Consider the following 25,840-nt stretch of genomic DNA (forward strand, 5'->3'; position numbering starts at 1 on the left):
AACAAAAGTTGCTATTTCCTACCTAAAATATTTTCTGATGAAGCATAAAAAAAGTCATGGGAGAAAGGAGGAGTCTATATACTAAACCACAATATATGTTAAATTTAGTTGATATCAAAAAGCTCAAAAAAGCTGTAGAATTCAGTCAGTTATTTCAGCACCATGTAAGACTAGCTCAATTTAGTCCATGAATATCAAATTAACTCAATGAAAAGGTCTGGATGCTTTGTGGTTTGCCTAAGTAGAAGGAAGCAGACCAGGAGATGCCAGATCTGAATAATAGAGACCTTTCTATCGTCCTATTATATAGTAGGATGATAGAAATTTAGCTATTTTCTGAAGACAGATTATCAGCAATAAATAGTAAAACAACTGTGCTCAATAGTTATATAGAAAGTGAACCTAATGACTAGGTATTATTATAAAACTAAAAGTAGTTTTGACTGAGGACCAATAGTCATTTAGCTCACTGCTCTGTAATTACTGAATAAATGTTCAATGAACAAATTTCCAAATGTGTAATTATTTGATGATCAAAACTGCTGCATTAAAAACCACCTAACATGCAGGAGTAGCATACAGTGGCAGCTGGTTAGAGTAATCTATAAATCTTTTAGTGCATTATAAACTGGAAAGGGGCATAGGCTGCTTACACATTGACACATCACGGAAATTAGAATTATGTTAGCTCTGGCAAGACCTTAAAAATCAGCCTAATATTTATTAAACAGAAAAAGTATCAAAACTAGTGATAACAGCCCCCATTTATAGACAGTTTATTGCTAGGCACTATACAAAATGCTTTGCATGTATTATTATTTTTTTAAAAAGTGTAACAAACTCTTAAGATCTATTCTGTGATTATCCTCTTTTTTAAAGATAAAGAAGCGAGTCATAAAGAAGACTAACTTGTCCTGAGATCACATGATTAGTATGTAGGGAAGCCACCTTTTGAAGCTGGGGAGTTTACCTCTGGAACCTTCCATTATAAAGTATTATTTATTTTGTTTCTAATAACTAATGCCTAACACATCTAAATTTTTTTTGTAACACTGCTATTAAACTCTGCAGACACAAATACATTTAGTGGTTGTGCATACATAATTATCAGGTTATCTGATGAAAGCTATGATGATTATACGTTCTTCAGTCATCTAATAGTACTTACACCTCAAAGATAAGGCATTATAAAACACACATGTAGTTACTTAAGTTCAAAATTACTGCCCTAGCTCACATGACATTTACGTTCTTTTTTTGATGCATCAGTTTATAGTCAATTCAAGGCTCTGTGATCTAGAGCCTTGGTACTCAGAGTGTGTTCTCTGGAGCAGCAGAACTGGCACCATGTGGAAGCATGACAGATGTGCAGAATCTCATGCAACACTCAAGACTTGCATTTTAACAATATCCCCAGGTGATTCAGAGGCCATTAAAGTTTGAGAAGCACTGGTCTAAATCACTAACATTTTAAGTAGTTGCTTGAACATCATGTTAGAGAATTTAATCCTTCCAAATGACACTATGGAACATTCTTTCTTCTTATTTAGCCACTTTAGTTTCAGTCCAAGGCTTTTTTTTTTAATTGCTTTATATTGATTGTACAAAGGGGGGATTTCATTGTGATATTTCTACACATGCGTATAATATACTTTGATGGAATTCACCCCCACTACTCTCTCATACCCCTCTTTTTCTTTTTCACAATTTTTAAAGGCCCATACTTTTTTGGGGGTGGGAGTACTGGGGTTCAAACTCAGGGTCTTGTGCTTGCTAGGCAGGCACTCTGCCACTAGAGCCACACTCACAGCCCTTTTATGCTTTAAGTTAGTTTTTGAATAGGGTCTTGAGTTTATGTCTGGCTAGCCTAGACCCACATAGCTGGGATGACAGGCCCTCAACACCATACCCAGCTTTTATTGGTGGAGATTGGGGGGGAGGGGAGTCCCTTGCTAATTTGCACAGGCTGACCTTGAACTGTGATCCTCCCTATGTGCACCTCCAACGTATATAGGATTACAGGCATGAGCCACTGTGCCTGGCCCAGACTGTCTTACTACAAAGCTCCCAAAGACCAAGACAGAAGAACTTATAAAGGTTTAAACTTGTTCTAATCTTCATTCATGTATCTATTAACTGATAGTTAGACTATTTTGGATTACAATAATTTGTACCTATTTGTTTTTTTTAAAGTATTTTAGCTCTTTCAAATATACACATGTATCTCATTAGATAGCATTCCTTGAAATCCGGTGTTGATTTTGCAATTGGATAGAGGTGCTTTACATGCAGCAAGGGTTCAATTAATGTTGAATTACAGTCTTTAACACTTCTCACCAACTACCAAAGTATGCCCTAATGCTTTGTAGTATAATATCATAAGGGCTCAAGCATTAACAAAACCTGGGAGAATTCTTGTTTTGTGCTAAGCATCAACTCTCTTAACACTTAAGTTTATATATTGGCAAAATGGAGATAATGAAGCCTGTTTCCAAGGATAGTGTAAGGATTAATGGTGTAAGGCACTTAAAATACTTAGCACTTTCTAGCACTCAGTCCTCAACAAAGTTAATTATTATTTATTACTGCCATCTATAAGCTAGAACTCATCAGCTCTACAGAGAGCTAAAACTTATTGAAGGAATCTTTTTCTAAAAGAAAACCTACTTTTCTTTATATTATTGCCTCTCTTCTGTAATTCTGAAATTCTTAGTTTCTTTCTATCCATCCTGAATAGCTTAACAAATCTTAAAATATGTTTTTGTGGCCAGGCACCCGTGGCCCATACTTGTGATCCCTAGCTACTTGAGAGGTTGAGATCAGGAGGATCATGGTTTTGGGGCCAGCCTGTGCAAACAGTTTTTGAGACCCCATCTTCACAAAATAACCAAAGCAAAATGGATTAGAGGCACGGCTCAGGTAGTACAGTACCTGCTTTGCAAAGCCCTCAGTTCAAATCCCAGTCCCACCCAACCCCCAAAAATGTGTGTTTTTTTTTTTTTTTTTTTACAAATTTAGGCTCTGAGAGTATTTGAAGGTAACTCAAATATAATGATACATATAGACATATATATCTGAAAATATTTAGTTTTTGGAGAGAATGCTTAACTTTTTTTTTTTTTATTAAAAGACATGTTTTAATTCTATTTTCCTGCCTCTTATTCTCCAGTTACAGGTAAGTGAGTAGTTCTGACAGAATACTTGTTACTGTTATTAAAAACTAGTAGATGAGAGTCAGCTGTCAGTTTAACTCACTCAACATCTCTGAACCTGTGTCATCTGTTAAAAACTGGGAGTTCACTGATAAATACTCTCTCAGGTTTCTTGTAGTTATAAATGATTTTGTTTCTGAGTAAAAGGTAGACACTTAATAGATAACTAATTCAAGAAATTAAGGTGTTAGTAAGCTATACTATATTCAAAATAATAAAAATAGTGGGTCATGGTGTTGGATGCCTGTTGCCCCAGCAACAGTACAGGAGGCTGAGGCAGAAGGGTTACCAGAGCCTAGGTGTTCAGGGTCAGCCTAGGCAACATAGTAAGACCCCATACAAAGCATAAAAAAACATGTGTGTATAACTATACATAATCAGAGTTGAAGATATAGCTCAGTGGTAGAGCTTATGTGTGGTTCTGACTCTAATCCTGAGCAACAGGGAGAAAACAAAAACAAAAAATGAAAGCTAGTAAGCTTAAACAATTATCCATAATCAATTACCACTGCTTTTGGATCCAGTTTTTAAGGTTCATGTTTTGGGGAAGAGATCATTTCCATATTTAATGTAAGAGAAATCTTTTGGTTTTTGTTTTGATGGTATTGTGGCCTTGTGCTTGCTAGGGAGGTGCTCTACCACTTAAGCCATTCCCCTAGCCCAAGAGCAATCTTTAAACATCAATTCTTTGCAAATAAATAGAAGTGGTTACATATAAACAAATGTGTTTTCTGTTTCAATAAAAACAAAACACAAAATAAACAAGAGCCACTCAGGTAAACATTACTCAGTATTACATGATTGGTAAAAAGAAAATCATCCTCACGAAATGGTATAAACTACAGTCATTTGAAAAGACACCTTTTTTTCTTCTTCTAAACTACAAATTCTCTGAGCTGTACTTTTTTTAGCTGATGTCTAAATTATTCTTGTCGTTTTCAAAGTACTTATTAATACTTCTAAGTCCAACAATATTTGTATATACTTAAATGCCCTGAGAAAATTATATGGAAACAAAAAATAACTTAAAACATTTAAAAAGATATCAGTATCATTAGATAATATAGATTATATTATCTTTTAGGAAAACTATTAGCAGACAAAGGCTTAAATAAGTTATACATGATTTAGAAGTTGAGATTACTATTGTTCTAAAAGTAGATATTTATTCTTTTGAAACAGGATCTTGTTACATTGTCTTGAATTCAAACTCTTGGGCTGAAGCAATTCTACTGCCTTAGCTGTGGGAGCAGATGGGGATACAGGCCCATACCTCTGTGCCAAGGTGGAACACAGAAACATAGGAAAATTTATACAGTTATTTTATTATTTTTTATTTTTTGCAGTGTTGGGGAATTGAACCTAGGGCCCGTAAATGCTAGGCAAGTGCTCTAACACTGAGTTACATTCTCAGCCCTAGTCACTTTATTGTTAATCATTTATTTTAAGAATATGCTTCACATATTGTAAAACAGTACTATTATCTTCCACGGCAACAGTTTAAATAAAAACAAAAAACCCAAACCCGAGTAGCAAAATAACTCAATGTCTATGGAATGAATAGGACAAAAGAGAAATACTATCTTTTGTCCTAACACCATCACTCTTTCCTGTCCTCTTCAATCAGACCATATCTGCTAAATTGGTCTTTTTCCCCCTCCTCTAAATTTTTTCTAGCTTCAAGCTTTCACACTGGTTATCTTCTCCACATGGAACACTCTTTCTTACATCAACTTATTTGTTCACGCTTATTATCTTTAATGTAAACTTAGTCACCGAACTAAGAAATAGTCTAACTTTAGTTTTAGACTATAAACTTCAATCTTCAAATGATCCTGTCAAGATAACCGATTTAAAATAATTCAAACCACATTTCGTCATTTAAAAATAAACTCACCTCTTTTTCCTTTCTGTCTATTGCATCTCGCTCAGCCTGCAACTGTACTTCTAGAGATAATTCTGCTTTAGCTTCTACAGCTCCAAATTGTTTTCGATCCTCTACCTTTAAATACATAAGAATCTTCTCAAAATTTTAGCCATTACATTCTGATTATCCATTGTGTGTGCGTGTTTTAACAACCAGAAATTGTATTTCTCTGGTTAGAAGAGAAAACTTACATTGATGTATAGTCACAAAATTCCCAATATTCAAAAACTAAATGCAATTTTCATTAATGGGGATGGTTTTACTACAAATTATTTTGGGGTAAAGCATAAGCCTAAGTTGGTGTCTGTTTTCTACCTAGCTTTATTGATGGTTAAAAGGTAATTAACTCTTACGATTTAACTAATTTTCCTTTATCAGGACTAAAGTATGCAAGCAATGTTTGTATGTAAAATAAAAATGGTTCTGAAGTAAAAGACATAAAGATACATTACATACTAACATTGATAAGCCAATACAATCTTTTTAAAAGAACTGATGTTTGTGCAACTAAGAATGATCTTCATTAAAGCTGCTGATAAAGTTAACTCAAATAAATCGTCACACCTTTTGAAATGTGTCCGTGCTAACAAGTAAGGCTTGCTCCAGTTCTCTTACTCTGAACTCCAATTTCTCAATTTCTTCATTCCGCTCTTGTACATCTCTCTGAAGCTGTTCTTTCGACAACAAAAGTTCACTGCATTTGTCTGTTTTTTCTTTTAGATGATTTGTTAACTGTTCAACCTAAAAATATGATAAGCAATTTTTGTTTTAAATTTAGGAAGCTTCTACCTATAAATCATATTTATCTTCATTTAATAAAGTTTTTTTTTTTCTTTTAGGGCTGGGGATGTAGCTCAGTAGCAGAGTACTTGCCCAGCATGTACAAAGTTCCAGGTTTAATCCTAGCACCACACACAGACACATACACAAAAGTACTTCTCTTCAAAAAGTTTTTTAAAGCACTATGCAAAAACTTCATTTTTAATAAGAATAGACACTACTGTCTCCACCAAAGGTGACATTTTTCAGATTAAAACTAGACAGTATTAGTAAAAAAGAAGTAATATTGCATTCAGTAACCTTGCTTTAAAAAATTATTTCTCTTAAAGCTAAGACTTTCTCCAGTTAGGAAGAGGAGAAAATTCACTTTGAGTAATGTTGAGTTACCTAACAGCACAACCACAGCAGGACCTAATGACTTACCAAAGATGACAAATTTGCAGAGTCACTGACTTACTCTTATTTGAGATAAGGTGACCTTTTAAAAAGACTGTCTTATGGATTACATTTTGGTAACAGTTATTTGGAAAGCTTTTTCACTTTATATATTCTACCAAGCCAGAATGAGGATAGGTGGTGAAGAGGTGTGTATACCTTATAAGTCCTCTAAGTGTTGCTAGTCTTGGCTTCTCCTCTAACCAAAATAAAGGATGAAGTGAGACTTATCCCCTAAGACTGACACGCAGATCCCTTCCAGTGAATGGCTCTGTGACCCAAGAGTGTAAGAAAGGTCAGTAAGACAGTTTATGAAATTAGTTCTCATCAAGTGAGGAGAAAAAAGTTTCCCCCCAAAATATGTGATGGTAAGAAATAAAGGAATATGACTTTTTTTAGTGAAATATTTTGAGAATATTAACCCCAAATACCAAATATCCCTCAGAATTCAAAACTGCTCAAGGCTGACAGCAATAGTGCTCTTGAGGAAAGGCTTTAGCAAAAAGAGATTGATTCAGAGTAAAGCTGAGAAAAAAGGGCAACAAAGCAAGTAAAATAATCTTTTGAGTTTCAACAAACAAATCACTATTTTTTTTTAAAGCTGAAAACACCTTTGTTAGGAATAGCTATAAACTGTGGGGACTGAGTAGTTTATAGCATTTTGTTTTATATTATTTATCTCTCCCCTTTTTTGAGATACTGGGATTTGAACTCAGGGCCTACACCTTGAGTCACTCTGCCAGCCCCCCACCTTTTTTTTTATGATGGGTATTTTTGAGATAGGGTCTTGCAAAGTATTTGCCTATGATGGCTTCGAACCACAATCTTCCTGATCTCTACCTTCTGAATAGCTAGGATTACAGGTGTGAGCCACCGGCGTCTGGTGTAGTATATAGCATTTTATATTTCTTAGGTATATGTTTAGCCTACTAAAATGCGCAGAAATTACAAATTAGTTTAAAAAATAAAAATTATTTTCAGAAACAATACATTAAAGTGTTCACTATGGGCCATGCCAATACTCCTATAAAGTGGGAACTATTCCTGTATCGATTTTAGAAATAGAGGTTTGACAGCTAGGTGACTCAGTTATTGTTAAATACCTAGTAAATAGCAGCACCATGATCCAAACTAGGTTTGCCTTGCCCCAGACACAATCTCTCTCTCTTTTTTTTGGTGGTACTGGGATTTGAACTTCAGGGCCTTGCATTTGCTAGGTAGATCACCCTGCAGGCTAGCCACATCTTAACCCTTTTTTCTTTTCTTCCCTTCCCTCCCTCATTTATTTAGATAGGATTTCACATTTTTGCTCAGGGTAGGCCACAGTTTGTGATTCTTCTACCTATGCCTCCTGCATAGCTGGGATTATAAAGTGATCCACCATTCCCAGCTTGTTGGTTGAGATGGAGTCTCACTCACTTCTGCCTGGGCTAGCTTCAAACTATTATCCTCCTGATCTTGATATGCAAGGGAGCTGGTAAGGGTCCTTGGTCTGCTCTTAGATGGAAATCAAAGGCGGATTCGAGCAGCAAAGGTCAAAAAGGTTTTATTTGCAGAGAAGAGAAAGGAAAGGGCACATGGGGGTCATGCAGAGGGACCTGGAAACCAGTGGTCCCTTAGGTCTGATTGGAAATTGGGTTTTATATCTTTATTGCCCAAGGGTGGAGATTTTGGTGTGGATAATGTCAAAGGAGAAGTGTCTCCTTGGTGTGAATAGATGTTTCATGGGAAGGAGAAAGGGCGTTTTTTCCCCTGGCTAATTGACATCTTTTGGGAATACATGGACCTCCTGCGATCTGCCCTTCAAGTCCCCCTCTCAATAATCTCCCTAACTACTGTTAGGAACAGCTTCCTGGGGATAGGGGTGAGGAAGGAGTCCACAGCATCAGGGCTGATCATGAGATGGTTACTGAGGGAACCATGATAGTAGGTTGTTTTCATCATCTCCCAAGGAGCTGAGATTGCAGTCATGAGTGAAAATGGAGAAACAGACTTTTTAAGAGCATACTACAACTTTTCAGACAAATAAAGATGAGAACTAGGATGTAGTGAAATGAATGAAGGTGGAAAGAATAGAAAGATGCAGTACAAATCTGACCCATCAATGAGTAGTAAGCAGGGCTGAGTAAGAATTCGAGGTCTCAGCAATGAGGAAGGTGTAGAAAACATAACAATTTTCTTTTGGACATGTTAACCTTGAGACATCTGAGTAGAGACAGAGTAGACAGTAGAATATACAAGTATGAAGTTCCACAGAAATGTCAGCAATGAAGGTAAAAATGAGGACTCATTGACCTATGATTGCCTGTGAAGAGAATATATACATGGAAGAAAAAGGGGCTGAAGACTAAGTTGTGGAGTGCTACATTACTTATTTTAGGCAAACAGAGAAGAAACAAATGTTAGAGGAGAGAGACCAGTGGAATAGGTGTATCACAGAAGTCAAGAGAAGGGAGTGTTCCCAGAAGAAGACTGTAATGAATGTCTCTGAGCAGATGAAGTAGAGATATTATTGGATATACCCATGAAGCTCTGGATAACCTTTCCAAGGTCAGTTTAAATAGATCAGAGGGTACTAAACCCCAAGATGGAGGCACTGGAAACCTCACTGGAGTGGATTCGGAAGAGAATGGGATATAGGGTTGTAAGGACTGATACAGATAACTCTCTTGATCAGTTTCTTGGGGCAATGGGGATAGAGAAGTTTATTTAATTGGGTAATACTAGATATAGATGGGAATGATTCCAAATTTCAATACAAATAATTTTTAGGATTAATGATCTCCTCATATTTAATTTTCTGATTATTACAATTTGTATACAATAGAAAGTATTTAAATTTTTCATGTTTCCTATGTTACACTCAAGATACAAATTAATATGAGGTAGGTAATATTAGTAAGTGTTCTTACCTCTCTAGTTTGATGTTCACTGACAGGCTGGAGTCGAGGTATGACCTTAAGTTGCTGCTCTAGTTTCTGTATTTCCTGTTGGAATACATCCCTCTCATGTTCTCTATCAATGGCTTGCTCCTGAAATTTAATAGTAATAATATTAACTGGAGAAGCAATATTTACTGAACCTATTATTTCCTTTATATCCCTTTAGTTACAGCTTAGTTTGGTTTGAAGATAAAGAACTGCTGACTATAGAATACCCTAAACCACAAAGCTTTAAAAAGATAACTATTGTTTTGTTTTGTTTTGTTTTTGTGGTATGGTACATAGCCTATTTTGCCTCTTCAATGAAAAATTTAGTATTTAAAAATTATTTGAAGTACAGTTTTTTATTCAAGTAGTATTTTAAATGCAACACAAAAATTCTTCTTAAAATGAAGTCACCTTTTTGTACAGAGGAGCAATTCTGCTAATGTAGTCATTAAACAAAGTAAGTAAACAAGTTGGTAAATCAATTTTTTAATCCTAAATTTTAAATATAAAAATGATAAAATGTGCAAGACTGATTCTCAGATATGCGAACAAGAAAATCCATGTTAAACAGTAAGTTTAGCAACTTTTTGGAAGAGAGTGAAGGCCGCAGGACAAAAGTTCCAGTCCTGATTCTGAGTGCCCCACTGTTACCTGTATGTATCTTTTGAGGGGGAAGGAGCCATGCTCAATGAGCTCTTGGAATTACTGCCTCATTTTGCTGCCTCATTTTGCTATTTGTTAAATGAAAGAGTAGGATAAGCTAAACTCTGAACTTGGGAACGATAACTGGTTGGACTTATAAAACAAGCTATATATACTACTGATTTTTTTTCGGGGTGGAGGGGAGGGCCTAAGGATTGAACCCAGAGCCAGACGAATGCTAAAAATGGGCTCTGTCACTAAGTTAAAACCCCAGTCCTAGATGTACTACAATTTTATTTTACTTAAATTAATTATTTTGAGACAGGGACTTACTAGGTAGCCCAGGTGGCCTTGAATTTATGATCCTCTGCATCCTTCTGCCTAATCTTGAGAACTGGGATTACAGGCATACATGGCTATGGCCAGAGTATACTACTTTTAATTTTGACTGCTGCACAATAAAAATTTTGGTAGAATGTGCATATAGGTGAAAATACTAATTTAAAAGTCAATTTAATTTAAATTAAATTGATTAAATTAAATTAATTTAAATTTACTTTCAAGTATACAGCCTAGATTAGTAGCGAGTAGCATTCCATTGAGAAAAATCAGTATTAAAACAGAGAATTACTTACATCTAAAAATTTTCTCATTTTTTCTAACTGCTTTTCCAGTGCTTGGTTTTGCTGTCTTAAGTCCATTAATTCAGCATTTTTTTCTTGTTCCAGCTCAATAAACCTACTGACTTGTTCCTCAACATCTACTTCTAGAGCTTTCACTTGTTTCTGAAGATCATCACGTACTTTTTCAGCTTGACACTGTACTTCTAGCTTTTCCTTCATTAGTTTTTCTGTCTCCTGTAGTAATTCTGTTAAAAAATGTGAAAGTATACATAGTTAAATCATAAGTAATGATATGACAATGAAATCACCCATAGCTACATTTAAATTTATATTCATTAAATAAAAGCTGAGAATTATTTTAAATACTCATAAAAAGGTAAATATTCTTTTATGAAACAATCAAAATATCTTACTCCTTCCTACATAATTAAGACAGTAGTAATAAAATTATGCAGAATTAACAAATACATCCTTGTCACAAAAATATTTTTAAAAAACAATATAATAAATAACAAAATAATCTACTCTATTAGAAAAGGAACAAAGGTTGATTAAATTCAAACAGAAAAAACTCACCATTTTCTTTACCCAGGCAAAATCATTCCAAATTCATTTAAGTCAGTTTTATATGCATATACAATACACACAAAGATCAAATAATGTAAATCTTTAACCAAGGCAAGTAAAAGTTACCAAAAAAACCTCCCTACAACTATAAACAAAACTTCTGTGAGTCTCGGTCCTTATTAGATCCATATTCCTGAGTTGCTTCTGCATGCTCACACATATAAAAGGCAGTGCCGTTAGTACTTAAGAGCAGACTATGGGTTCGAATCCTAGCTATACCATGTCTCTCCTGTGTGACATTTAATGTGATAGTCTTCAGTTTCCTCATAAGTAAAATGGGAATAACATCTTTACTTATTTCTTACATTTGGGAATCAAATGACTTAAAATAAATAAAGAACAGTGGGTATGGTAAGTATTAGTTACTATTAATACAATTATAAAGTACATATACTTTATAAAAGTAAAACAAACCTCTAATAAAGAAAATGGAAAGAAAGGATCACTAGAATTTTTATACTAATTGATGTGCCAATACTGTACTCAGGACTGAGAATCTACAGAAAACATCATTCCTTTTTAGAGCAATGTTGATATTAGATGTTAATGTAGAAGTATACTAACTAGAAGCCTCTTACTAAAATTTTTAATTGCCTTTATTTGGAGTCAGTCACCCCCCACACCCTTAGATCAGGGAAAGCCCGTCCTCCCCTTCTTTTGGTGGTACTGGGGTTTGAACTCAGGGACTCATGTTATAAGTAATTTTTTTTGTGTGTGCTATGTGTTTTTGACATAGGGCCTCCTGAATTATTTCCCTGGGCTGGCCTTGAACCGTGATCCTCCTGATTTCTGCTTTCTGAGAAGCAAAGATTATAGGTGTCAGCCACGGGTGCCCAGCCCTCTTACTAAATTTCATGTATCCTTTAGCTATCATCACCTCATAAACTTCCTGATTTAGATGGAGCACTCTGAAAAGTCTATGAAAAAAAAATTTTAAATAAACATTTTCTTTGAAAAACCGAAACAGTTTTAAGCTCTATGAACACCAATTGTTAATTTCAAATAGAAATATATATTTCTATTGTAAAGTAAGTTGAGCTGTGAAAGTGAAAAACTGTAAGCATGGAACACAATAGCAAAACTGAAAAATTAGACATGTTAGTTGGTTGAAAATCCAAGGGTCACTCAATTTTGAGTTAAATCTACCACCCAAAAGTAGTCCATGCAATTATGCACACACACCTGCTCCAGGTGCTGCAGCAACTGCAGCATCTACTGGTCCTATGAAAACAGGAAGAACAAACAAACAAAAACAACAAGCATGTAATTATACATCTTCTATTTCCTAAAATAATATGACACATGTGCACAAGTTGAAGCCTCTGACTATTATCACTGGTGACATGTTGAGAAGTTACAGTGTATAGCAAACATTTTATATGTGTTCTTTCCACATTAAAAATTCCAGCCCTAAACCTCTGCTGAACTAATTTGAGCTCCAGAAAGAAGCTTCACCATGACAAAAACGTGTGCTGTATTTCTAAATAGATAGAAATGTGTAGAGAAACTATACATTTGTAATTCCAACTATGTTTAATATATAAAATTAAGAGATCAAGATAAACAGGATTTAAAGTTCCATCATTAAAAAGACTGACATTTATTGCTAAATAAGCATTAAGATGTTACTTAATTTCTACCTTGTAAATTGAAATACTCTTTGCACTTGTCCTAGATTAAGCTAGATGTCAGTCTGCTACTAGCAGCAAGTGACCTTTCCAATCTGTTCTGCTTGGGAGCTCAAGTTCCCCCACATCTACTACTTGTACCAGAAAACTGTTCTTAATCACTTAACCCAACAATATATTTTTGGTACCACTCTTCTATTAAAAGAACTAAACTTTACACAGTTTACAAAATATTCTGCCTCATTATTTGAGGCAGAGGTTTGAGGATAAATAAAAAACTATCCTTTCCTGGTAACATTTATCAAATGTAAAAGGAAAAAAAAATCCTGATTGCACATGAATGGCAATTCATCTGTGTACACAAGGTTAATTTTCTTATAATTTTTCAAGTCCCTATATAAAATGTATGAATAATGGCACTGAAAGAGGAGAACAAAGTAATTTTGAAGCAAAAAGAGGAATGTATCATACAAAGTCTGAAAATACATACGCTGTTCAACTGGGCCTGCCTCCGCTTTCATAGCCTCCTTCTGTCTGGTTAGTAACTCTCTTTCTTCTTGGATCTGCTGTTGTTCTGCTTCTAATTCTTGCAATCTATTACCTGCACATAACAATTCCTGCTCAAGTCGATCTATTATATCAGTTTTTTCCTGAATTTGCCTTTCAAAAAGAGTTTTCTCATCTGTGTAGCCATCGATGGCACCTGTTAAGAATCGACAGGAAATGGAATTACTACTCATTTAAATTTGCCATTGGGCTTTCATATTAATATTCTGTAAGCAAAACTTTAAACCATTCCAAACTATTAAAAGTTTGAATGAATTGCTACTGACAGCAGCTACTCTTAACCTTTACCATGGTATGTTCAACACAGACTTTCTTATTTACCACTGTGCATATATATAAACTTTCTCTAAACTTTCCTATACTAAAGTACCACATCATGAATATGCAACTCACTTTAATAAAAGATAGGTTACTGGAAAGCTTAATATAAATCAGGTGTTTGTGAGTTGAATCCCATTTTACATATACTTGAGAAGGTTGACATTTTAAGTAATTCTAGAAGGTCAGCAGACACACAGCATGAAAAAAACCTGGGGCTTCAGGGGTTTAAAGCATACAGTTACCACTTAATGGAGACCTTAACTACTTAATAACAGCTTTTAGCTTTAGCTTTCTCATCTTTAAATTAAAAGATGCAATTTTTTTTGTATTTTCTAAAATTTTTACTGTATTTTCTGAAATTCTATAAACTCTTTTTACAACTAAATGTGTGTTCTTATTTTAAAATTTAAAAATTGCTTGGAGGAACTCTACACTACATTTTCATAGTCACTCTAAAGTACACTAGTGGCCTCCACAGCTGTCGGAATAGCAGAACCTCTAGGCTAAGACTCAAATGCTGGACTCTTCAGCTGCTAATGGCAGGTGCTCACCCTCAGCCTTGCTGAGCTCCACAGCCAGCTGCTCTCTGGCCCGAGATTCCTCATGAAGGCGCTCTCGCAGTTCTTCTTGGCACTTGAGGGACTCTGCTGCTTCTTGTTTCTGTCTAAATGACTCACGCATCAATTCTGTCTGCGTAATTTTCGCATGTTCAAGCTAAACAAATGGGAAAGAGTACAAGAAGTGTTGGGATTACCAGTGTCATTTTTCATGAAAACTAAAAAATAAAAAAAGATTTTAAATAAAGATATACTATTGAATTATAGTCACTTAAATACTTTCAGTGCACGTTAACATTGGCAGGCAGTATAAGTCACAGTAGAAAAGTGGGTTGGCATCTCTAGCAATAAAGGAAATGCAAATTAAAACCACGCTAAGATTCCACCTCACCTGTTAGAATAGCCATCATCAGCAACACCACCAACAACAGGTGTTGGCGAGGATGCGGGGAAAAAGGAACCCTCTTACACTGTTGGTGGGAATGTAGACTAGTACAACCACTCTGGAAAAAAATTTGGAGGCTACTTAAAAACCTGGACATCGATCTACCATTTGATCCAGCAATACCACTCTTGGGGATGTACCCAAAAGACTGTTACTCCAGAGGCACCTGCACATCCATGTTTATTGCGGCACTATTCACAATAGCCAAGTTATGGAAACAGCCAAGATGCCCCAGCACTGACGAATGGATTAAGAAAATGTGGTATCTATACACAATGGAATTTTATGCAGCCATGAAGAAGAACGAAATGTTATCATTCGCTGGTAAATGGATGGAATTGGAGAACATCATTCTGAGTGAGGTCAGCCTGGCCCAAAAGACCAAAAATCGTATGTTCTCCCTCATATGTGGACATTAGATCAAGGGCAAACACAACAAGGAGATTGGACTATGAGCACATGATAAAAGCGAGAGCACACAAGGGAGGGGTGAGGATAGGTAAGACACCTAAAAAACTAGCTAGCATTTGTTGCCCTTAACGCAGAGAAACTAAAGCAGATACCTTAAAGCAACTGAGGCCAATAGGAAAAGGGGAACAGGTACTACAGAAAAGGTTAGATCAAAAAGAATTAACCTAGAAGGTAACACTCACGCACAGGAAATCAATGAGAGTCAATGCCCTGTATAGCTATCCTTATCTCAACCAGCAAAAACCCTTGTTCCTTCCTATTATTGCTTATACTCTCTCTACAACAAAATTAGAGATAAGGGCAAAATAGTTTCTGCTGGGTATTGGGGGGGAGAGGGAGGGGGCGGAGTGGGTGGTAAGGGAGGGGGTGGGGGCAGGGGGGAGAAATGAACCAAGCCTTGTATGCAAATATGAATAATAAAAGAAAAATGAAAAAAAAAAGATTTTAGTGGAAACTAACTGAAAACTTAAAAAAAAAAAAAAAGAAAAGTGGGTTGGCTATGTACCACACCTATAAGAGATTTAGTACAGTTTTACTAAGCAAAATAATATGTTTCTGGGCCAGGTGAAGTGGTGGACACCTGCAATTCCAGCTATCTGGGAGGCACAGATAGGAAGATTAGAGTTTAAGGCTAGCCCAGGCAAAAGTTAGGGAGACCCTATCTCACTAAGAAGCTTAGCCGGTAATCTCAGCTACTCAGAGTGGAGGTGGGAGAATCCCAGTCTGAGGCCAGGCCCAGGCAAAAGCTCAATATCCTATGTGAAAAACAAACTAAAAGGAAAAGGACTGGGGTGTGGCTCAAGTGGTAGAGCAACTGCCTGGCCTGAGTTTAATCCCCAGCACCACCTAGGGAAACAAAAGGAAAAAAAATACCACTATGGTTCTTATATAAATATAAACCACTTTAATGGATATGTATTATATCTTATAAAGGGAAGTATAAAGTTAGTAAAGTACAGGCTTTTATTGTATCTGCTAAGGAATTTTATATAGCTATTTGGTCTACAGAAATTTTATTTCTTTGATATTTAACACTTGTTGATTATGACTCCCACAGTATCTACTCTACTTTATGGTGGACTAATAATATAGAATATATATAATCGTATCAAGTAACAAAATCACAGTGGCACAAAAATGAAATTATATTTATAACTCACAAATTTATTTAACTAAAGCTTTATGTTTCTATCCTTTGTGAAAAATCTAAAGACTGTAAATATTCTGCTTATTTTCAAAACCTTAGAATGCAGAAGCATTAAAAGTACAGTCTTCTTAAAATGTTACCATTGCACCACTACTAACTCCACCCCTGAAAACCTCTCGGAATGGCAGTGCAGCTCTGAGGCCAAAGTCTTCAGATAGGAGTTGATGATCTCTGCTGTTGGGTCAGCTGTATGAAATTATAGAACAGCACTGTCTCTACTTTAGTTATCCCGAGTATCACATCTGTTTATCTGTCTTACTGAAACAACTTTGTAGGTGAAGAGTTGATCTTAATGCTTTTATACTTAGTCTAAATTAAAAAAATTTATATGTATTAAAAACAGGCTCACAGCAAGTCTCATAAACATTTCTAAATTTACATGTAAAGTACTTTGTGCATCTGAAAGATATTACTACCATGTTTAATGCTTAAACTATGTTCAAATGTGGTGGTTTCTGATACAGTGATGTATTATAAAAATTATAACACTTAAGACTATTTTATTTTTAAACTAAGGAGTTCTGCTCTCCACATCTGAGTGACATTTATCATAGCAAATGGATTTTAGTGTTACTAAAACTTATGATCACTCTAAATCTATTTTTAAAATATCTAGTATACAGTTTTAGTAAGGTATTTTAAATATCATTTATGACTTATTTGAAAATAACTACACATGTAAGAGTCATAGTAGAAAAGTAAGCATAAGTTTTAAATCACAAATGATTTTCTAAAATATCTGTGAAAATATGATGTTGCCACAAAAAAGGATAAAACTTTATAAACATCCTTACTTTTAACTTGCAATTTATTATACAGAAATATGAACATGAAATATGAAGTTATATAACTATTCTCCTGAACTTGGCCATAACCCACACTAAAAAGTATGTCAATTGCTTCTACATGTGTGTATATGTGTGTATATACACATATGTACAGACTTATATTTTCCCTGCATATTATCCAATGGCTATTGAATACATGAAACTTCTAAGAGTTCAAAGCCATTATTAAAACAGGTAAATTTTTTCCTGTTTCAAATTTACTACAGAATCAGGTATTTAAAACATGATAAATACTTGCTTTAAGTAAGTATTAAGTAAGTCTTTGCTTGTATGTTTTATTTTACAAGATCTGAATCAGCCTTACAACACATTTAAGTATTTACCATAAAAACATAAATAACTGGTTTTACAAAACAAAACGAAACAGATGAAGCAACCAAATACAGTAAACCTAGCAAACAAATTTTATGATAGTAGATGGATCCACACTTTATTGGGATACAAGATCCCCTTCAAATTTTTATCTAAATACTTTACATACTTAAAAAAAATCTCTCCCATCTAGTTAGGGTACAATTTATTCCTAATATCTAGACAATGTGAAGTGTATAAAAAATCAAATTCAGTATTTTAAAAGTTTTTAGGAAACTTATTATTACACTTAAAGTATGAGTAAAACATCAGTAAATATTCTGTCACTTTAAAATAAAAGTTGACAAAGAGGTAACAAAACTATTATGAAGTCCATCTGGTTTGTTAAATATTAGCTAGGATATATAGGTAAACAATGTCATAAAAAGTGCTGAATAGTTTGTGGTGAATCATTCAAACATACTTAAGTATCAAATGAAACTGCAATACTGAATATGCAGGATCTTTATGCTAAAAACCCTGAGAAAATACACTTCACATTGAAAGCAGAAAAGGGTATTTCTTTACAGGAACAGTAGGCATATTAAAAACAGAAAGTAAGTTCCTTAGGGTGTTAAGAAAATTTAAAATTCAAGCTTCCTTTTTTCTTGTCTGTTTGGAACTAAAACCAATATGCCATATGATTATAAACACCTAAATGGCTCAATGACAAGTCACTTACCTGTTGTAGATATCACAATGCCTATTCTCTCAAAGACAGCATTTCATTTTAATTTAGGATCAGCATCGTAAACACACAAATGCAAGAATCTTAAGTACAAGCAGGATCTTTTTCAATAGCTTGCCTGGCACTGGAGAAATGTAGTATTATCTCATTCTAGGCTAAGTTGCGGCTCTAGGACCAAATTTAGCCCTTCAATAAATCTAGGATGAATGGGTAGTAACACATCAAACAATAACAAAACAAGATTCTATTCCATTTAACTTTAATAAAGATACTTAAAATTTTCATTTATTATTATATTTAGTTCTTAAAATAAATTACTTTTAAAATACTTACTGAATAAGGAGGGGTAGGCAGTGAAATTTTAGAAATAAGCTTTAATATGTGCCCATTTCTTTCATGAATAAAATGAAAAATAGAAGTATTAATAATTACTGAGTTATTTTCATCCAAATGTTCACACAGAGGAAAAGGATATGGTAAAGGTACTCTAGATTCAACCTCATAAATGTCTTCATCTTGTTCTTCCAGCCAAGAGCCACCGAGTTTGAATGTTGCCAAATAGGACCTGTAAGAGTCCATTCTGGAAGATGAGGCTGCCAAGATCCTTTACTGAGTTTATCAATTTTCTACTTCATTAAAAAGTTCCTTTTAGTTCATAAAGATATTCCATACTAGCATGAAATTTTCTTTTTAGCACTATCATAAATTCTTACAATTCAACAATAAAAGGGGGTGAGAAAGTCCAGATAAAAACTATAAATCTAAAAAAAAAAGGTTGATTAGTCCAAAAAAATCTAAAATAAAACAAAACAAAACCAATAAAAACAAAAAAACCAAACAAACAAATGTAAAATAGTTTTAACTGAAATAATTAAATCCTTGATGAATGGAAGAATGAAAATAGATACTCAGCTAGCTAAGCAACAATACTGTTCCCAAGTCTGTCTGTGGTAATAAAGAGGCCTTCCAAGCAGAAGCTGGCAAGGTGGTCAGGTTTTAAATCCCTAGAGCAGTGTGGAGAAATGTAGCTGCAACCTTATTTCCCTAGTTCTTGCAGCTTTGTCCTATTGAAAGGGAAAAGCTCTTCTGAAGGAGCTATTCAAATAGTCTCCAAGGAAGCCAGAGGATTCTAGTGAGTGTCCCCCGAGGGAAGGGTCAGAACAGAGGGTGTGGCTTTATGTCTATATGTTGGCTGACAGGTGGAATGTGAATTAACACACCTACAAAAAGCCTGCCTAACAGGATCCAAGTTCCACGTCAGACCTTTGAAAGGGTACTTAGACAAGTTTATTACATTTCTAAGATAAGCTGCTATTTATTCATCCCAATAAAAATTCATTTAATTTAAAAATGTGAATAAAGCATGTTTGAATCCACATTACTCATCAGTTATTCAGGTATTCCAAATAATCATAATTATTTCTTGAAAACTGAATTAGAATCCTTTTTTGATATTTCCTTAGAAATAACATGTTTGAGTAGTCACTGAGACTAAATATAAACAATTCAGTTGTAACCTATTTCTGGACTTGTTTCCAGAATGCGTGCTTAGGAAAGAAAAAAAATCCTTTTTAAAGCTGCTTTGAATAATAGCTGGTAGTTATACCACTTAAGGTAGCCTATGAACCACAACTGAAATACAGAAGTCCAAAGTTGTTTTAAATAAAGGAAAGGCTTTCATTTTGGTGACTTTTTTTCTGTCTGGTAACTAAATATTCAAAACCCGCAAAGCCTTTACCCAAGTAGAAAAATAAAGCAAGCAGGTAATATCAACAAAAAAAATCCCTTCAATAGCCACTCTCAGTGCATGAAGTTGTTTTGAGGAGCTAGTATTTAACTCCTTCACAGTAGACTAATAATTAGGGAAGAAAAGAGATTTTCTGCAAAGCCCAGAATATTCAAGGAGCTGGCTTGTGGCTGGAAAGCGCAGCTACTTCTTACAGTTCTGAACATTTTTGCTTATTATAATTTTTTATATCCTCCAGTTAGTCTATGAAGATATCTTACCCCCTATGAAAGATGGAGGTCTAACCTTACCACTGCCGCAGCTTAAGAGGGATTTTAATGAGGCTTCAGCAGATATCAAATAGCTCTTAAAATACTATTTTCCTATTCTCTCTGTAAATTATAGCTTATTTTGATAATCTGGTACCCAATTTCTCTCACTTGAAGTAAAAATGAAAACCTGCAGACAAGAAATAACCCTTCATAAATAGTAACATTTAGCTCAAGGTAAGCACTAACTACAAAGAAAGAGAAAAGGGTAGGGAGAGGAAAAATAAACAAAAAAGTAATAGTCTAAGATGATTTAGAATGGGGCAAACAGCCCTTATTAATAGTGTATTAACTGATGGTATATTATATTAATTGATGCTCAGAAAGATTCCGAATTAAAATAATTATAGTCTACTGCTTATATCCATTTGAGGAAGGCATGTACAACTTGTTTCCATCCATATAAAACAAAAGCTTATAAGTAAGAGGTATTCCCTTATAATCAGGAACATAGGTCAAGGTAAGAAACTAACCATAGTGTAAAACTGGAGGAAAAGACCTATTAAAAAAAAAAAAAGCAGTAAACATAATTCAGGATAGTGGCATATGGTGAGACTTAGAAGAACTCAAATTATATTCAATTTTGTCTTCCTCCTCTATTTTAGGAACCATATAAACCCTTTTATAATAAAAAAACCATCAAAATAAAATGACTGCAATTTTTACAAGGAAACAATTTTAATTATGCAGGCAAGATGATTATCACCGGGATTCAGATCAAGATTTTAATATATACTTGAATGGTATTAATTTACAGTACAGCTGTTTCCTAAAATGAAACAGCTTTACATTAGTCATATAATTTCAAACCATTTAACCTTTCCCCCCATGTATTATTTCATTCAAGTTGTAAAACACTTCTATTGCTCTCTTTCGGACTGTTTTCTTTTTTAAAACTTATTTCTCTTATTTCACAGAGAACCAAATCCTGCATAACTACCGGACATATCCCTGACCAATGCTAAACAGCCTGGGATGACACCTGATGGGACAATCAGCATTTGATTACAGTTATGTTTAAAATACAACAATGACAAAACAAATCTTATACTATGCTTCATTCCAATTCTGCTTTGGGAAAATAGAGATTCATGTATTCTTGATTCCTATATTCTCAAAAATGAGTATTAGTAAACTCATGAACATATTCCATCATGAAAATCATTCCATAGGGACAAATTATGTGTTCAATAATTTCTGGTGGTACTCTGGGCCTTGCACCTACTGAGGCAGGTGCTTTACCACTTGAGCCAGGCTCCAGAGGCCCTTTCTGCTTTAGGCACATTTATAGGCCCAGGCCAGCCTGCACCAAGATCCTCCCAATTCACGTCTCCCTCTTAGCTAGGATTACAAGCGTGAGCCATGGCTCCTGGCCCAAGGGATTCTTCAAGGAATTTCTTGGTAAATAATTTCCTACGGCTCTATATAATACCTCTCGATTATGTTAAACTTTAATTGCTGCAAAGACTATTCCTACAGAACATTTATATTTCTACCTAATCCAAGAGTCAAGAATCTATGAAACCATACTCTCAAAGATGACTTTTCTGCAGAAACATAGAATACTGAATGAAGACTGTACTATTAAGGTGACCTTTTAAAGGGCTTTAATACAGTCCCTAAATACTTTTCATCACATTATAGTGAAAGCTATTACAACCAATAGGAAACTACAGATATGTGGAATATAAGTTTCATTTTATAGTAGTCTGAGCAAACAAGAAGTAAAACCCATTGAAATAAATATACTATTAAAAAACTCAAAAAAAAGCATTATATGATCTTGGACATACCACTGGGCAAATTACCTTTCAAATCAAACATATAAAGTAAAATACTTCTGTCATCTATTTTAGAAAAAAATCAGCATATAAGGCAGATACTTGTTCCTGATACTTAGTAAATGCTCACCTGCTCTTTTTTTAAACAGCATATGCCTATGGGGCCTAAGGCAGCCCACAACTTTAAAATGAAGTACAAAGTTTAATCATTTACCTTCTACTAAAATTATACATAATATAAAAACCATTAAGAAAGAAAATTGCAAAAGAAGAACCTTGAATTTCAACATTTACTTAGACTTGGGGCCTTTTCAGTGAAATTTTCCTCCCCATAATCACCTGTAATAGTCCCTCTCTCCAAACTTAATGGAGGCAAGATCTCTGTAATGCAAAGGCTTCACTTTACAACTGTGGTTTACAGTCCATCCCTACTTATTCCAAGGAACTGGAACTGGCTGTACAAAGCCTGGCTTTTCTGTTCTGCATCTCTTACTTCTCCATTCTGATCAATACAAACTAATCCAACTTGTAAAAAAGTACTCTTCTCTTCCCGTATAGTGCTCTCCTATTTTATCGAATGAGGTCTCATGAGATTGTTATCTTTACTTTTTCAACTGTTTCTTTATAATCTGAATTTTGAATTCTCCTTAACCACTCTATGAAACTGTTCTTGCGACACTAAATCCTTCGCATCCCTAACTTCTCCTTGGTACCTGACACATTTTGGCTTTTATGAAATTATTCTTTTGATTTTCCACTTAACTCTGATTCTCAATATCCTCTGTAGACTTATCTATCTTTAATCTCTTTTAAATGTCAGTATTGTAGTAGTGACAACAAATCAATCAACCAACCATTTTGTATATCTCTAAAACCATAAAGCCTGTGAAGAATTCCTTTAACTTCTGACATCTAACATACATAATCTGATTATTTTGCAAGACTGAAGCTTGGGGGGTGGGGAGGCGGGGAAGGAAAAATAAATAAATAAAGAAAGAAAAGAAAGGCTGCAAGTATCTTAAAATTGTAACAACTTCCAATTTAGTCCTTTTCAAACTCTGGACTTTAATAAATATGTTTATTGTTATGTCTGGTATTATTTTCCTGCTAAGAATATTTCAGTGACTGCCACACTTTTCATTCACATATGTAACTGAACTCATTACTCACTTCTTTTGCATCTCCTACCTCACTAAATGAAGTAACTGTCAACTTGTTCAGTCAGGAATGCATTCCTGATTTACAGCCCCCACATCCAATCAGTTACATCAACTTTTTATCAAATTCAACCTTCTAAATAGTTTCCAAATCACATTCTTCCTGCCTTAACTTGATCTTTATGACTTCTCACTGGGAATACTCCTTTTTCTGAGTCTCCTTTTTCTCTACATTTGGTACCCCAACTCCTCCCCATCCGCCCATTATGCTGAAAAGTGTGGAAGTCACTGAAATATTTTAGCAGGCAATAATGGTAAATTTGTGCCTCTATTTAGAGAGATTCCTGAAACAGTAATTAATTCAGCTCACACGTGACCACTGCATATTCCTCAACTCTCCTCTTCTACCATTTTCTCATGTTCTGCTCTGGGTGTTGTCTGTAATACAGAACTACATCTATTGCATCATCAACACATCAAACACATCGTGGTGTTGTACACTATCACACTATGCCTATTGTCACAAATTTTCTTCTTGACCATGTACTTACTTCTTACAAATCTCGATTTCCTTTCCATTCATTCTCTCTTGAATCAGGCTTTCATCTCTAGTACTTCACTGAAGTGGTTCTTATAGAGTCACCAATGATACCCAGATCTCAAAACCCATTTCTTGGTTTGTAACTTGCATGACATATCAGCAGTGCATGACAGAATGAGTCACTCATTTTCGGAGGGTAGAAGTAGTGGCTGAGAGCATGGGCTCTGAAGCCAAATCGTCTGGGTTCAAATTCTAACTCTAGCACCTAACTTCAAAGATTAGCTGTTTTCTATGCTTCTGCCCTGCACATTCTCTTCCCCTACCCCCACAACACCTATCACTCCTTACTTACTTATCTCTTTTTAACAAGATGGCCACAGTGATCATTTTGAAACATGAAGATTTTTCTAATGACCCAAAGATGGAAAAAAACTGTACGTCCTTTACACAGCACATATATGGTGGGAGATGAGTAACTAAACAGACTGAGAAGAAACTCTGACATGAGCAAGGCCATTGTCAAAGTCCTTTGTGCTGAGAAGGCAAGGCCCTGGCACGAAGGAGGTGAGCAAGGTTCAGCAAGGCTGCCTTGCAAGTAGGGAGACTGAAGCAGTGGAGACAGACCATGGCATGAGCAAAGCTCTGTCAAAGGGCCTCCTGGCTGATAGGCATGGGCCCAGCCAAGCGGAGGCAAGGTTCAGTCAGGCTGCCTTGCAGGTAAAACAGGACATACTGATGTAGTCAGGATAGTCTGTAGTAAATAACAACATACCATAGCTGCACTGTTCCTAGCTCCTATGCAACTGGACCCATGAGAACACGACCTACATTTTCACCCTGCTTTCCCATACTCGCTGTATAAATAAATGCGCTTGGAGGTGGAGGGGGTCGCCGGCATCTCTCATCAGGAGTGTCAGACCCACCTGATCCCAGCTTTTCTGTATGTCTGTCTTTGTGTCTTTTTTCTAAATCCCCAATCGCTCCCAGTCAGGTCAAGGGACCTGCTCACGCTGGCTGTGAGATATATAAACAAACTGGTACATTCCTACCATGAAAGATTCCTCATAGATAAAAAAGGAACAAACTATTACTACATATAACAACACAGGTGAATAATAAATACACTTTGTTAAGGTAATAAAGTTAGATCAGAAAGACTACATAATGTAGGATTTCATTTATGACACTGTGAAAAAGGCAAAACTGTAGGTAAGGAAAGCAAGCCAGTGTGTGACAAAGGCAGGAGGTGGAAAGGGGCTGACAGTTGGGGGGAATATTGAGGTGATGGAACTATGTTGTTTTATGACTGTGGTTATAAATACATGACTCTATGTATCTGTCACTCTATGAACCGTCTACATAGAGTGAATTTTATCATATATATAAATTTAGAAAAAATATTAATCACCATAAGCAGGAACCCAAGAAGGAACAAAAAACCTATTACAAGTCAGTACAACTACATAAAAAATAATAAAAACTAATTGTTGGAGTAGAAAAGAATTAACCAAAGGAACTTTGAAAAACAGTATCTTGACTGTACACTATAAGAGCAGAGACGAAAGTAGTATTCACAAATACTCTATTCTAGCAAATTTGCTTCTCATAGGGGAATGAGTTATTAATTCTGAAATTATGTGTATGTTACAGTTGAAGAAATGCTGCAGAAAAAGGGGAAGGGTAAAATGAATACTATGGATTGGAACTGGAGATAGAGGTGTCAGTATGAATTTATGGTTCTTTTTACTGTATAGATAGAGACAGATAACAGAAATAACTACAGAGACAAGGACCAGTATACATACAAATTTCAAATTGTTCACAAAGAGAACCTAGAAGTAATGACATTACAGTTACTATAAGCACATTTACTATCTAGACATTCTTTCCACCTGTCTGGTGAACTCCATATTTTCTTTTTTTTTCCCTTTATTGTTGTGATAGGTGGGAGTACACTGTGGCATTTACACAGATTCTTACAATGAATCAAATATATCATACATGAATTTATCTCCTCAACCACTCTCCTTCATCCATTCTCATTCAT

The 25,840-nt window shown here is 35.1% G+C and overlaps 1 protein-coding gene and 1 non-coding gene across 9 annotated transcripts in view; one reads left to right on the forward strand and one right to left on the reverse strand.

The window, feature by feature from the left end:
* Akap9 (A-kinase anchoring protein 9) overlaps positions 1 to 25,840 on the reverse strand; it is a 156,226-nt gene that overhangs the window by 27,953 nt on the left and 102,433 nt on the right. For 7 of the 8 annotated variants that reach the window (XM_074064769.1, XM_074064763.1, XM_074064766.1 and 4 more), the window contains 6 exons: positions 14,244 to 14,406; positions 13,295 to 13,507; positions 10,562 to 10,794; positions 9,267 to 9,386; positions 5,704 to 5,880; positions 5,110 to 5,214 (listed from right to left, as the gene is read on the reverse strand). In XM_074064769.1, coding sequence (XP_073920870.1) covers positions 5,110 to 5,214; positions 5,704 to 5,880; positions 9,267 to 9,386; positions 10,562 to 10,794; positions 13,295 to 13,507; positions 14,244 to 14,406 — 1,011 coding nt within the window. Of the gene's footprint in view, positions 1 to 5,109; positions 5,215 to 5,703; positions 5,881 to 9,266; positions 9,387 to 10,561; positions 10,795 to 13,294; positions 13,508 to 14,243; positions 14,407 to 18,592; positions 20,886 to 25,840 lie in introns of those variants that run through there. The other variant, XM_074064768.1, reaches the window with a different exon arrangement.
* LOC141421089 (small nucleolar RNA SNORD60) lies at positions 22,976 to 23,047 on the forward strand. The gene has a single exon (XR_012445774.1). It is a non-coding gene; the product is annotated as a small nucleolar RNA SNORD60 (small nucleolar RNA).

This window comes from Castor canadensis, chromosome 2 (assembly GCF_047511655.1).
Source record: "Castor canadensis chromosome 2, mCasCan1.hap1v2, whole genome shotgun sequence".
Lineage (NCBI taxonomy): Eukaryota > Metazoa > Chordata > Mammalia > Rodentia > Castoridae > Castor > Castor canadensis.